This window comes from Carcharodon carcharias, chromosome 14 (assembly GCF_017639515.1).
Source record: "Carcharodon carcharias isolate sCarCar2 chromosome 14, sCarCar2.pri, whole genome shotgun sequence".
NCBI classification, from domain to species: domain Eukaryota; kingdom Metazoa; phylum Chordata; class Chondrichthyes; order Lamniformes; family Lamnidae; genus Carcharodon; species Carcharodon carcharias.
This window is the reverse complement of record NC_054480.1, coordinates 2,090,611-2,105,761: the sequence shown is the minus strand read 5'-3', so window position 1 is coordinate 2,105,761 and position 15,151 is coordinate 2,090,611. Positions and strand designations below refer to the sequence as shown.

Genomic DNA, 15,151 nt, shown 5'->3' with positions numbered 1-15,151 from the left:
GAAGCACCTTTAGTGCAGAAAAAGGATTTTCACAGAGTTGTAGAATCACAGAAACAGTAAAGTTGTCATTTGGCCCTTGTGTCCATACTAGCTCTCTGCAAGGGCAACTCACCCACACACCTGCCATTTCCCTGTAGCCCTAATCTAACCTAATAATCCAAAGAGGGATCGCCAAAAACCTGGTCACAAAAGTAGGATTTAAGGATTTGGAGAGAGGGAAGCGGAAAGATTTAGGGAGGGAATTCAAGCATGTTGAATAGAAATCGGTCCCGTTGAAACTGAACACCTTCTTTCTTCGCCTCAATCCCTTCTCCATGTTAAATTTGAACCAGCTGTTAACTCAGGAAAGTTCCAAAAATTATCACAGAGAATACTGGAATTCCCATAGTAGAGCAATATGACTCACTCTGCTCTTCCATGTTTTCATCTTCCCCTGTGTGCTCATCAATACCTGTCATCCTCAACCATCTCCCTTCTTTAAGGAGAACACTTCTGTACACCTGCATAAAATTAATGCAAAATTATTACACGAAGCAGAAGGTGTTTGCAGAAAATGAACTAGTGAGGCTTCTTCATATTTTTTAGTTAAAAGGACTAAACAACCAAGCATGAAGAAGGTATAAAATCAATATAAGTAACGCAAACTCACATGGCTATTGGCTTGGGGTTGGCTTCTGTAACATTTCATTATATCTGTGAAAGACTTGTCCTCTTTAGTAACCTGTAAAGACAGTATCAGTGGTAACATGATAACCAACAGATTTCCTGTGGCATTGCGAACAGAGACGTGTTTGGCCAGTAATATGGAGGCCTGGACTAACAATCAAAATTTAATTTAGTTTTGAAAAAGCTGGAAATCAACAGCTGGTATCCAGAATTAACTTGAAGCTGACAGATTGTCATAAAAATCCTACTGGTTCACTAATGTCGTTTAGGGATGGAAACTTGCTGTTCTTACCTGGTCTGAGTAAAATGCGACTCCAGTTTGGCATCAGTGTGGCTGACTCTTAAATGTCCTCCGAAGTGCATAACAAACCCCTCAGTTGTATCAAATTACTGCAGCAATTCAGGAAAAAGGCCCACCATTGCCTTCTCAAGGCAGCTAAGGATGGACATAAATGCTGGCACTGCCAGTGAAGGTCACGGCTTGAGAAAGGTTTAAAATAATTCCAAGTTATCCACATTCCCCCTTGGACATAAGTGATGACAAGCATAGGAAACCCTTTCATCAGGCAGTTGTTATAATACAGTAGCTCGCCATATAATCTAATTATTCTATGTTTATTGTTGAAAAAATCTAGTACTGATCATTTATTTTGTAATACAAAGTTAAGGATGTTATTTTAAGTTGCTGTACAGTTTCCTCACTGCTACATTTTTTGAGATTAATAGGGAAAAAAATGATAAATGTTGGAAATCGGAAACAAACACAAAAAATGCTGGAATGCCTGGGGAGTCTGAAGATATAAAGTTAATCTTTTCATGTGTTATGAAAGGCAATTTACCTTAACATTGAGAGAAGTAGTTGGGAACTTCAGCTGCTGACAAACCTCGGACTTTCCATGCATGCACAGACTTGGAGCGGGCTGCACATGTGCAGATCCGCATCTTTAAGCTCTTGGGGCCAAGAATGGGCTCAGCAACAATGGAAAACGGCACCAAAAATCTGGTTCAGGTGACCGGGAGTGGAGCACCATTGAGGAAAAGACTCCCAGACAGGAGAGGGGACAGCGACAGGCAAAGATCCAAGTTCAGTTAAAAGGAGAGGAGCAGAGAAACAGACTCCAAACTGGAAAGGGCTGCAGGTAGCAGACTTTAAGTGAAGAGGGCTCAGGAGATGCCCTGAAGATCCAAGAAGGCAGCCGAAAGTTGTTGACAGTGCTGCAGCCACAGGGGCGAAGTTACCCCCTATGGAGTAGTAGGGTTCTGCTCGGCATAGTTGAAGAGCTGAAGTTGTGTTTGTGAGTTGTTGTTTGAATGAATACTTGAGAATCCAGGAAAATGGAGTATCGGGACACAAGATCGAAACCCTATGAGGTGGGCTGTCGTTGATGCCATCTAAATTGGAGCGGCTTTTGGAGAGAATTCCAAGGCGAGGTCTTCAAAGGTGAAGGTTAGAATCCTCTGTGAGGGAGATAGTGTATTTCAGTGAGATTGCTTGACTCACAGTGTTACTGATGTCTGGGTGGGTTGTTGAGAAATCCGTGGTATCTGTTTTGGTTGCATTTGGCATTTATTGTGTAGTGTGGTGTGTTCGACCACAGTTTGCCTGTTAATTCACATGTATCGCATATTAACCCTGAATGTTAAGAGTAAAAGACAGATATTGAAATTGTTTTATCTTTCTGATCTTGTACAGTAAAATTATTTTTCATTTGTTCGAAACCATGGAATCTTGTGGCTTTATTCACTGTGCAAGGTCTTGACTCTCAAACTGTGTCTACTTTAAACAAAACGTCATTGTTCCCCAATCAGATCTTACCAAAAACTTGAGGGTTTGGCTAGGATCATAACACGTTATCCCTCAGGAATAAGTGTTTTCCTTTTTGATCTTTGTATTTCAATATTCTTCAGATCATCCCAAGTTTCGATGAAATCATCCACATTTACAGGTTTGGTTTTTTTTCTTCATTTTCTCCCCGTCACTGGGGTACAGTTTCTTGAGGTTCCTCTGGTACCACTATTCATATTTAAAGCTTGAGGATCCTCTGGTGCCACTATTCATATATAAAGCTTGAGGGCGAGTGCTGGCAGATCATCTAAATACAGAGAACATCACAGACAAACCTGCTCCCATGCTTAGCTGCTGTCCACACAACATTCTAGTAGGGATCAAATTTACTGCGATCAGGGGCAATAGCCCTGGGTAATATGCCTTTCCTTAACCCAGGGGTGCTGCAACCAATTATAATGGCTCCTTCTTTCCCAAATGGAGATGTGTAATTCAGCACTTTGGAAATTTGGATATCACTGTTCAGTACAGAGCACAGATAATTCCTGGGGTAGGGAGGACTGCCATTAGGGAGGGGAAGGAAGGGGAGAGAACCTGGACTCTGAGGGTTCTACCCTTTCTGGAAATCCCAGCAGTTTTAGGGTAGGCAGGTAATATGCCCACAAGTGGACAGCTATATTCCACAGGCAGATCTGAGGAAAATATATCAATGAATTTTCCTCATTTGCATCTTTAGTGAGCCTGGACAGAAGGGTATCTATATGTTAGCAAAAAAGAGCATGAAAATTAGAAGTCTGGCCTTACAATCCAATTATTTGCAATTAGATTGCCAGAACTACCCAAAGGGGACAGCCACATTTAAAACATATTTCTGAGATTGATCTTCAGCCCTGTAAGTCCACTAGTTTTCCCTTGCCGCCAGTCTTTGGTGCCCAGAAGAGGTGCAGGTGTCATGTAAATTCAAAGTATTCTAGTTCAGGGCATTTAATGAAGATCAGAACATGTGAGCAGACAGAAGTTCTTCTCAGCCCTCGCCACTCAACTCACAACCCTTTCCCAGGAAGTTTAGAGTTAGAGACTTTGAGCTGGATTTTGCCAATTAGTCGAGATCCTGATGCTGTGGTAATTTACGACACGGTGGGGGGGGTAACCAGTAACAAGTCACAGTTGGGAGTTAATGCTGGCAGGGAGCTTGAGGGTGCCATTTTGAAAGGGTAGTCTGTGCATTCAGACCGCTGCACACAGAGAAGGCTGCAGAAGGGGTGCAGCAAAAGGTGGAGTGGGGTGCTGGCTGCAATGTGAGGAAGGGTGGTTCTATTCTTCACAGACACCACCCTAGAGCTGCTCCTACAAGCAGTTTTGGAAAGAAAGAGATACTATTCTCACAGTATGAGAGGAGGAGTGTCATTGCAGGAGAGAGAGAGAGAGAGATGTGATGGCAGCAAGCATGAATACTTCTCATCTGTCTTTCTGTGTCACCTCTGTGGTCCATGATCATCATATGAAGCTCAGGAGCATGTACAGGCAGGAGGAAGAGGGAGAATAGGCATATCATCAGCAGTGCACAGTTCTCCCGCAGGGCCAGTGGCAGAGGTGGCACGGCAGAGAGCAGTGAATTGAGCAGAAGCCTTGGTGGAAAAGGTACCATCTGAGGATGTGCCAGCATATCAGTCCCACACACCCTCTACTGCAGCACTCTCACACTGGTGAAGCATGATGCCCTGTCAGAATGCATGTAGCCAGCCCCCATTGGAGGACTGAGGACTGGCCCAGTAGTGCTCAGCAGATGCTGAGACTCAGGAGTCACTAACAAAGCAGGTGCTTATAGAGCAGCAGTAGGAAATGTGGGGACATCTGTTGAAGGCCTGGGGATGGAGCCCATGAAAGGGGTGCCAGGGATTGAAGCACATGAACGGATGACGGATTGGGCTCTTCACGAAGCCTGTCACACGGTGATGGCATTCCACTGCATGTCACCAGGGCAACTACAGGGTGCAGGCTGGCTCTGGTCTAGTGGCAGCATGGGAGTTTCACCAGTTCATCTTCTCTTTGCTGTGCTAGATTGTGCAGAACACAGCACACCACCATGATATGTGATGCTCATGAGGATTGTTTTGGGGGGTTTCCCCTGGAGCAATCTAAACATCTAAAGCACATTTTTAGTAATCCAATTGCCAGCTCAATTGTCAACCTAGTAGCTAGGTATCTGCAGTTGTATGAATCATCTGCCTCGGTATACCAGTAAGTGCAGCCGAGTCTTCAGTGGATACGTTACCCAGGATCCATCCATGAAGGCTTGCTATGCAGTGAACAGCTGAGATACCTGGGACTGTCTCAGAACAAACGAGTCATGTCAGTTTCCTGGGAACTTATCACACACTTGTAGGATCATTTTGCGGTGGTCTCACATGATCTGTACATTGATGGAATGGAACCTCTTCCTGTTGACGAAACACCTGGCTGCTCTGAGGTGCCTTGATGGCCACGTGCATGCAGTCGATGACTGTGCCTCCATTCTGAACTGGAGAAATCCTGCAGCGGTGATGAAGCCAATGGCCCTCTTGGCCTGACTTGCATTATCAGTCTGGAACCTTATACACTCCAGCAGATTGTGATATCCCATGAATTTCCACAGCTGATCCCTGGAACGACTCTGTAGTGAAAAATGGATCACCTTCACCGCCACAGACAATGGGTGCCAACCATATCCCAGTGACCTCAGCTACTCCTCCAGCATGCCACATGGGTTAGTGACCACCTGTCTTGACAGAAGCTGCAGAGACACTGGTGCTCTGAAAGGTCCATGAAACTGAGCTTTATTTGTAGACTTTCACTGGGTAGCACCATCTTCGAGCATTTGCCTGCTTTAATGCTCATCTGCACCCTTCATGTGCACATTCCAGCATTGTGCCAAGCTGCTGATGCATTTCTGTCCTCGGTAGCCTGCTCCCATATGGCTGCTGAAGTTCCTCTCTTTCAAACTCCTCCTGACTGGAGGAGCAAATCTCTGAATGCAGGCCATCAATCTCACCCTGCAGCCTTCACCCTCAATGGGTTGTCAACTCCCTTCCCTTGCCTGACCTCGCTGGAGGGAAGAAAGCTTCTAGTTATTGGCCTCCGTAGCAGTCCTTTCAATCCCTTCCAATGGTAGCCATTAGCTTTTCTGCTTGGAAACTCTACACTTATTGCCCGTCAGTTACAGGCAACAATCACCTCCTTCCTACTGTGCCCTTACCTCAATGCAGCTCATGAGTTGCTGAAGCTCCATGAGACCCGTGCACCTTCTTCAAAATTGTAGCCACTGTACAAAAAATCCCAGTTAATGGGTCCCTTATTTGCCTCAATTGGATGCCCACCGCCAGCCAGTGGGCTACCGCTCCTGCTCCCCAGCCAGTCTTGGGAAATTTAGCCGGCGCCTGAAGTCTGCCAGCAGCAGCCCTGACACATTCTCTCACTAGTTTTCTGGAATACCCTTGCCAGCCCCACCTCCAAGGGCTGGAAACATTCAGCCCATTGTTTCTGATTCACTGATGTAGCTTCACATTGAAAATTTGTCTCAGGATCTTTCTAAGATAACAAATCAAAAGCTCTGCTATTCTGCCAAGCCATCATAAAGTTTTTAAAGAAAGCAAGTATGAAACAATAAGGCAGGTTAAAAGAAAACGCAGCATTTTGGTGCACTTTATTTAATTTATAAATTGCTCCCTTTTTTAATAGAATAGGCTGGACAATCATATAGTGCAATTGGAGACAAAGGTAACAGGGCAGATGGCTGACAAACTGGCCTCTGATGGTTGCGTGGAACACAGAAAAAATTTGGAGAAATTTTATTGAATACCAACAGCCAAGTCAAAGATTTTCCAAAGCCTCAGACACACTCCAGCAACCTTGCTTCAACAGGTGATTAGTTGAGCATTTCAGCAAGCAGAGAGCCATACAAGCTAGAAAGGCAAATACAGTACCTTAGCCATTATGTAGACAGCACAGAGGAGGAGCTGATCAAGGTGTCTGTCTGCCATCAAATCTGTGCAATGCACCAAAGAATATTCAAAGCAAGTCCAGATCTTCCTACGAAGCTCTGCAGACACATCCAGTTTTAGACACAAGTCACGCAGACGGACACTGGCCAGATGATATACCTGAAAGAAAAACATGCTTATATTACTGTACATTAGAGAAGCGAGAGAAGGGAAACAGGAAAAATCCATTCCCTCAAAAACAAAACTGACATGAACGTTGTCAAACAGTCAAGAAGACTGTAAAAGACCCTAGGAACGAATAACAGGTTAGCAAATAGACAAACAGGTGACAAAATGCACTTTAATATGATTAATATGAGCTACTTCAGGTTCAGAGAGAGAAAAGCAAACTAAACGAAAAGATGCCAAAGGATGTGAATAAACAAAGACACCTTGGGATTAAAATAAATCAATGTCTGAAAATGCCCAGTGCTGGCAGATATAGTCATAATACTGTTAGGTTACAAGTTAGAATATTATGCTCAGTTTTGGTTCCTTGATTATGGAAGTATATTAAAGCAATAGAAAAAGAATGGATAATGCCAGCGATGGGCGACTACATGTTTACTATTTCCACTGGAAGAGCGAGGACAGGAAGAGCTTAGTATATGTTTTTAAAAGGATAAAGAGATTCGATGGGATTAATTGAAACAAAAAAATGTGCTTTATTTAGGGAGTCAGTCACAAAGAGTCATCAATTAAAATTACTAAGAGAGTTATGAGGAATTTCTTTACACAGAGGGTTGTTGGAGCATGTAAGATTTGGAACTTTATCAGAGTAAGTACCTTAGCGAGAAACCACTGGATGTTTAAGGGGAAGCTGAATAAACATTTGAAGCAGAACAAGGTACAGGGCTATGAGGAGAGTGCAGGGTAGTGTTTAGTTCAGGATTGATTTAGCAAAGGAACATAGGGCTAAGGATAAAAGCAAAATACTGCGGATGCTGGAAATCTGAAACAAAAACAAAAATTGCTGGAAAAACTCAGCAAGTCTGACAGATCTGTGGAGAAAAGGGCAGAGTTAATGTTTCGAGTCCAGGTGACTCTTCTTCAGCTGAGGGCCTCTGTTTGAATTAGAAACATAGAATGTTGAGACACTGTCTCAATGTTAAAAATGCCAGAAAAGCTTCTAATTGAAATGTATTTAATTAAAATCTATAATTATCACTCACTGATGGATCAACACTGCTATCCTTAAAAATAAGAGCATTGCTGAAAAAATAGGCATACCTCAGCTTTTCATCTTGTACTCATCAGGACACACCTAAAAATACCAATATAAGGGGAAAACGACAATTTATACTGTGTGTGAAGACAGTGCTGTTTGGTTGGCAAGTGGCGTTGCCATGAAGAATGCACCAGTGATGGTGACTGATGGTTAACTGCCAAGTATTGTTTGAAATTTAAACCAGGCAGCTTGGCCTTGATTGGTCAAGGCATTGTCCTGAGGAATGAACCAGCAAATGTCTGTCACCTATTTTGTTTAACTGAAACAGGCGCAATGTGTGTATAAACTCTTTCTATCTGCAAAGAACAGGGCCCTGTGTATTAAAATATGTAGCTTCCAGTACACACACATGTGCCACACTGTGAGCCTGACTGACAATCTTAAATTGGTTGTCAGCATAACTCTTAGCACATTAAGGGTTATTTAGCAAATGTTGTCCAATCGCGGAATCACATCTAATGTTGAACACTGCGTTTTGAGTTTTGCAAGCACAGGCTGGTTGGGTACGGTCTGTATCCTGTCTGTTGCAAACAGCGGCTGGGACATGCTGTTTGATACGATCCACCAGTCTTTAGGATGTACGGCCTACATACCTAGCATCAGACTGGCACTGAAATTCATATACCACATTACTCATTTGTGAAAAGGCAAAATGGATGCTGGAAATCTGAAACAAAAACAGAAAATGCTGGTATTTTCTGTTTTTGTTACTCATTTGTGTGATAGGCAGAATGTCTTTTTGGCTTGACAGCAGCATCCTGTTAGTGGCAAATACTTCTGCATAGTAGCAGCGTGACACAGCTAGTTTCACCTGGTGCTCAAATTTTTGAGATACCTTGCCCTTCTAAGGTAATCTGAGGTAGACTGGGCACTTTTCAGGGCTGAAAATGACAGCCATGAGTTTGCGTGATATTAAGTGAGAAATGATCTGATCAGGGTAAGCATTATCCTGCAGGATGTATTTCAACATCAAGCTTGCATGGTGAGCAAATGGCTCAGATCCTATTTATAAGAATGCTGATAAGACCAATCTTATAGCATGTGGGACTGTAAGAATCCCAACTCATACACTGACCAGTGAAGGTAAGCTTGTGGTGGTTGGCAGATTTCTCAACTAGTACTTCAGGGAAGGGGAGTTAATTTGACTGCTCCATTTCATAGGTGAATTTGAATGCAGGATAGAGCCCATTAAGTCATGTAAGGAAACTGTTACATGCAACTCCAATTTAAATATAGCAAACTTATCGTCCACATATCGGAAATATGCAAGGGGTAGGAGGTTAGGTGTCATTCCATTGAGGACACATTTCTCATGGGACCCAACAAAGATGATTGCGAGAGCTGGGCCTAGAGGTAATCCCATGGCAACACCATCTATTTAGACATATATGGTGTCATTAGAATAGAACTCAATCGCACAAGTTGCGGAGCTCGTAAGTTTAAAGAATTTAAGTTCATTGACGCAATGGTGGCGGGTCTAGATCGCCATGATATAGTGCTGCAGTGCAAATATTTAACCCTAGTAACCCTATTACCAATCTGTTCAATCTCATCTCACATAAACGCTAGCTCAATCATGGGACTGTCTCATGTTAGCATTATCGATACATTTACAAATGAAAATTGGCACAACCTTGCAATTAATACACGCTTGGGGAATTCAATATAAAGCTTACCTGTTCTTAACTTACCTGTAAATTGAACATGTTGTTGATATCCTGAATTTATAGTAGTACCTCTGTTTCAGGTATACAAATACGCCCCATCTTATATTTGACCAGTTCTGCACAACATGAATTGGTCAAATGCTGGGCGAATTCTTACAAGCAGTTTTGACCAAGTTTTCCACATACACAGTCAATGACTGTTACACATTTATGAAGGCCATACAGGACTTGCATATTGAAAGCAATGCTGTGTCCATGTGCTCATTTGACATTGCTAGCCTATTCGCCAATGTTCCACTTAAGGAAGCCATAGATATTTGCACTGCAACACTATATCATGGCAATCTCCATCCACCACCATTGCATGAATCAGTATTCATTGAACTTAAAAACTCCACAACTCGTGCAGTTGAGTTCAGTTTTAATGACACCATGTGTGCCCAAATAGATGGTGTTGCCATGGGTTCCCTTCAAGGCCCAGCTCTCGCAAACATCTTTATTGGGTTCCATGAGAAACATGTCCCCGATGGAATGACACCTAACCTCCTACCCCTCGCATATTCCCGACATGTGGATGATACGTTTGCTATATTTAAATCTGTAGCCGCATATAATAATTTCCTTACATGTCTTAAAGGGCTCTATTCTGCGCTCAAATTCATCTATGAAATGAGCAGTCAAATGAACTTCCTTGAGAAACCTGCCAGGGGATTCTCTACCACTGTCTACCGCAAACCTACCTTCACTGGTCAGTAAACATGTGGGATTCTTACAGTTCCACGCACCATAAGATTGGTCTCATTGGCAACCTTGTAAATAGGGCCCAAGCCATTTGCTCACCGTGCAAGCTCGATGCTGAAGTAGGGCACATCTAAGGCATCCTGCAGAATAACAGCTACCCTAATCAGATCATTTCACGCTGTGTATCACACAAACTCATGAACGGGCTTAAGGCCGCCACTTTCAGCCCTGAAAAGTGCCCAGTCTACCTCAGATTACCCTGGTAAGGCAAGGTACCTCAAAAATTTGAGCAACAGGTGAAGCTAGCTGCTTCACACTGCTATGCAGTAGCAACATGAGAGGTATAAGCCACTAATTAGGATGCTGCCGTCAAGCCAAAAAGATGTTCTGTCTATCACACAAATGAGTAATGTGGCGTATGAATTTCGGTGCCAATGTGATGCTAGGTATGTAGGTCACACGTCCCAAAGACTGGCAGATTGTTTCAAACAGCATGTTCCAGCCACTGTACACAACGAGCAGGGCAGATATTGCATCCAACCAGCCTGTGCTTACAATACTCAAAACACAGTGTCCAGCATTAGGTGTGATTCCACGATTGGACAACATTTGCTAAATAATCCTCAGCATACTAAGAATTACACTGACAACCAATTTAAGATCGTCAGTTGGGCTTGTTGTGTGGCGCATTTGCATGTACTGGAAGCTACATATGTTAATACACAGGGCCCTGTTCTTTGCAGACAGAAAGAACATGTACACACATTGTGCTTGTTTCAGCTAAACAAAATAAGGGACAGCCATTCGCTGACTCATTCCTCAGAGCAATGCCTTGACCAATCAGGGTCAAGCTGCCTGGTTGAAATTTCGAACAATGCTTGGCAGTTAACTGTCAGTCACAATCATTAGTATATTCTCCATGGCAACGCCACTTGTAAACCAATCAGCACTCTCTTCACATACAGTATAAATTGTTGTTTTCCCCTTATATTGGTATTCTTATGAGTGTCCTGATGAGTGCAAGACAAAAAGCTTACACATGTCTCTTTTTTCAGAAAGTAATATGTACAGAAATGTTAGAATGCAAATGTTTATTTTAGTCTGTTGTGGCATTAAAGGGGCTGAGGCACCTGGGGTGTAAATCTGTGGGCAGGAACAGTGCAGGTATGGCAAGTTTCCAGCTGCAAGTTTTGCACTAGGTTTCTGTACACGATTAGACATTCTTTGCAGTGCTTGGTCAAGGCTTAACCCAAAGTTGTAAACTTGATACAGAGAATAACAAATCAGGGCAGCAAATGGAGTTGTAATTATAAGTGTCATTTCATGGAATCATATTGCACAGGAGGCCACTTGGTCCTTGTGTTTCAGCCGACTCTGTGGAATTTCCAAATTAGTCCCATTCCCTGGCTGTTTCCTCACAGCCCTGCAATTTTCTTCTTATAAAGTAGAGGCCCAATTCTCTTTTGAAAATTACTACTAAAACTGCTGGCCACCATACTTTCAAGCAGCACATTCCAGGTTCGAACAACTTAATGAGTAACAACAATTCTCACTTTTCACCTGGTTCTTCTGTCAATTTTTTAAAGCCGTGTAAAAGAGCGAGTGAGAATGGGACCTGGAGACAGTAACTACCACTAGAAGAGCGGGTGAAAAGGGGACCTGAAGACTCAGCTAGTCCCTTCGTTTGGAATATATAAATTTAGACATTCTCAGTACGACCAGCATTGAGTGTGCGACCTCAACGGAATGTGGGAGTTTGGTGAGCTGAGGAAGTTCTGTGAGGAGGGGAGGGAGGTGCTCCTTTGCTTTTTCTAACTCTTTCACTCTGTAGGAACTGGTTCTTGCTCTGCTACAGAGGAAGAAGCTAACTGTTTGTGGGGAGTATCTAGAAGGTGGTCAAGTAGTCTATTCTATTCTATTCCCAAGGTTTAAAATTGTACAGGAATTTGTGATACGATTAATAAATATACAAAATAAAATAAACAATTGAATAAAATAATTAAGTAATTAATTAAAGCACATATGTATGACAAGACAGGCGACGTGTCAAGGCTGCAGCATGTGGGAGCTCCTGGTTACTAGTGTGACTAGGGCAAGTATGTCTGCAATAAGTGTCTGTGGCTTGAGGAACTTCGACTCAGAGCTACTAAGCTGGAGGCTGAGCTGCGGGCACCATGATACATATGGGGGGGGGGGGGGGTTGTGTGTGTGTGTGTGTGTGTGTGTGTGGGCGGAGTTACTTGGACGCTTCGTACCAGGTGGTGGTCACACCCGTTAGGATAGGATCCTTCTAATTTGGAAAGTGCTCAGGGAGGGTGCGACTGTAGCTGAGGCAGGAAATGGGACCCACAGGAGTGTCAGGCTCTGCAAATGTCCAACAGGTATGAGGTTCTTTCTGCTTGTTTAGATGAGAGTAGGACTGCAGGGTGGATGAGCTGACTGACCATGGCACTCTGGTACAGGAAGCCATCCAAGTCGGGGGAGCAAAAAGGAATGTAGTGGTGGTAGTGAGGGGGATTGACATTGTTCTCTGTAGCAAAGAGCGAGAGTCCAGACGGCTGTGTTGCCTGTCTGGTGCCAGGGTGTGGCACGTTTAACAAAATCCATCTGGTTTAAATAATGCAATGAAGGGACATTCGCTCAGAGCTGGAGAGGAACTTGCAGTGGGAGGGGGAGGATCAAGTCGTGGTCCATGTAGGCACCAACAGCATAGGCAGGATGAGGAAGGAGGCTCTGCATAGTCAATATGAGGAGCTAGGTACCAAATTAAGAAGCAGAACTTGAAAGGTAATAATTTCTGGATTATTACCTGAGCCATGTGCAAATTGGCATAGGAAATTTTTTTAAAAATTCATTCATGGGATGCAGGTGTCGCTGGCTAGTCCAGCATTTATTGTCCATCCCTAATTGCCCTTGTTCAGAGGGCATTTACGTGTCAGCCAAGACATGTAAGCAAGACCAGGTAAGGATGGCAGATTTCCTTCCCTAAAGGACATTAGTGAACCAAATGGGTTTTTACGACAATCAGCAATGGTTTTGTGGTCATTATCAGATTTTTAATTCCAGACTTTTATTGAATTCAAATTTCACCTTCTGCTGTGGCAGGATGTGAACCTGGCTCCCTGCATCTCTGGAATACTTGTCCAGTGACTATACCACTGCCTCCCCTGTAGAAATGAATGCGTCGCTCAAAGACTGGTGTGGGAGAAGTGGGTTCCAGTTTGTGGGGCACTGGCACCAGTATTGGGGAAAGTTGGATCTGTACTATTGGGACGGTCTGCACCTGAATCATGCTGGGGCTGGTGTACTCGCGAGCCGCATAACTAGGGAAGTGGAGAGTGTTTTAAACTGAAGAGTGGGGGCAAGGGATCAAATTTGGGAAGATGTGGTAAACCAAGGAGTAGAGACAAGGCAAGAGAGAAAGGTATCAATATGGGAAATGATAAACAGACTATGACAGGAAGGGACAGAGAGTACAAATCTAACAGTATATCAGCAGATAAGGCTAGGCGCTACAAAAATAATAAAAGGACAAAACTAAAGGCTCTGTGTCTAAACGCACGTAGCATTCGAAACAAAACAGATGAACACAAAATGGAAATAAATATGTACAATCGGATAGCCATTACAGAGACATGGCTACAGGATGACATAGATTGGGACCTGCATAGTGAAGGGTACGTGACATTTAGGAAGGACAGGGTGTTAGGAAAAGGTGGAGGGGTGGCTCTGTTAATTAATGATGGTATTAGCACAACAGAGAGGGGTGGGACCTCTCGAAGAGGTGACCAGGTGTACAGATGAGAAGAGGTGACCAGGTGTGTAGATGAGGGCAATGTATTTGACGTAGTCCACTTGGACATCAGCAAGGCTTTTGATAAGGTCCCGCATGGGAGACTGATAATGAAGGTAAGAGCCCATGGGATCCAAGACAATTTGGATCCTGAATTGGCTGAGTGCCAGGAAGTAGAGGGTGGTAGTCGAGGGGTGTTTTTGTGTCCAGGATGCCCGTGTCCAGTGGGACACCACAGGGATTGGTGTTGGGTCCCTTGCTGTTTGTGGTATATATAAACGACTTAGACTTGAATGTAGAAGGGTTGATCAATAAGTTCGCAGATGACACGGAAATTGGTGGAGTGGTAAATAGTGAGGAGGATAGCCTTAGATTACAGGAGGATATAGACGGGCTAGTCAGATGGGCTGATCAGTGGCAAATGGAATTTAATTTGGATAAGTGTGAGATGATGCACTTGGGCAAGACAAACAAGGCATAAGAATACACGATGAATGGTAGGGCCCTGGGAAGTACCGAGGATCAGAGGGACCTTGGTGTGCATGTCCACCGGTCCCTTAAGGTAGTGGAACAGGTAGATAAGGTGGTTAAGAAGGCATATGGGATACTTGCCTATTAGCTGAGGCATAGAATATTAGAGCAGGGAGGTTATGCTGGAAGTGTATAAAATGCTGGTTAGGCCACAGCTAGAGTATTGCGTGCAGTCCTGGAATCCGCATTATAGGAAGGATGTGACTGCACTTGAGAGAGTGCAGAGGAGATTTACCAGGATTTTAGTTATAGGGTTATTTTCCCTGGAGCAGAGGAGATTGAGGGGGAACATGGTTGAGGTGTATAAAATTATGAGGGGCATAGATAGGGTAGACAAGAAGGAACTTTTCCCTTGGTGCAGGGGGTCAATAACCAGGAGGCACAGATCTAAGGGAAGGGTCAGGAAGTTTAGAGGGGATGTGAGGAAGAATTTTTTTCACCCAGAGGGCGGTGGGAATCTGGAACTCACTGCCTGAAAGGGTGGTGGAGGTAGAAATCCTCATAACATTTAAGAAGTATTTGGATGTGCACTTGTGATGCCATGACATACAAGGCTATAGGCCTAGTGCTGGAAAATGGGATTATAATAGTTAGGTACTTGTTTGACTGGCGTAGACTTGATGGGCTGAAAGGCCTTTTTTTCTGCTGTAGACCTCTATGATTTTATGACCTAAGTTCAGGAAACCAAGATGTAGAAGGGGTTTGGGTTGAGATGAGGAA

At 43.6% G+C, this 15,151-nt stretch overlaps 1 protein-coding gene across 9 annotated transcripts in view; it reads right to left on the bottom strand.

Moving 5' to 3' along the window:
* rbl1 (retinoblastoma-like 1 (p107)) overlaps window positions 1–15,151 on the bottom strand; it is a 119,697-nt gene that overhangs the window by 13,304 nt on the left and 91,242 nt on the right. For all 9 annotated transcript variants that reach the window (XM_041204572.1, XM_041204577.1, XM_041204574.1 and 6 more), the window contains exons 17-19: window positions 6,415–6,591; window positions 650–721; window positions 407–500 (exon numbers count right to left, since the gene is read on the bottom strand). In XM_041204572.1, coding sequence (XP_041060506.1) covers window positions 407–500; window positions 650–721; window positions 6,415–6,591 — 343 coding nt within the window. The remainder of the gene's footprint in view (window positions 1–406; window positions 501–649; window positions 722–6,414; window positions 6,592–15,151) is intronic.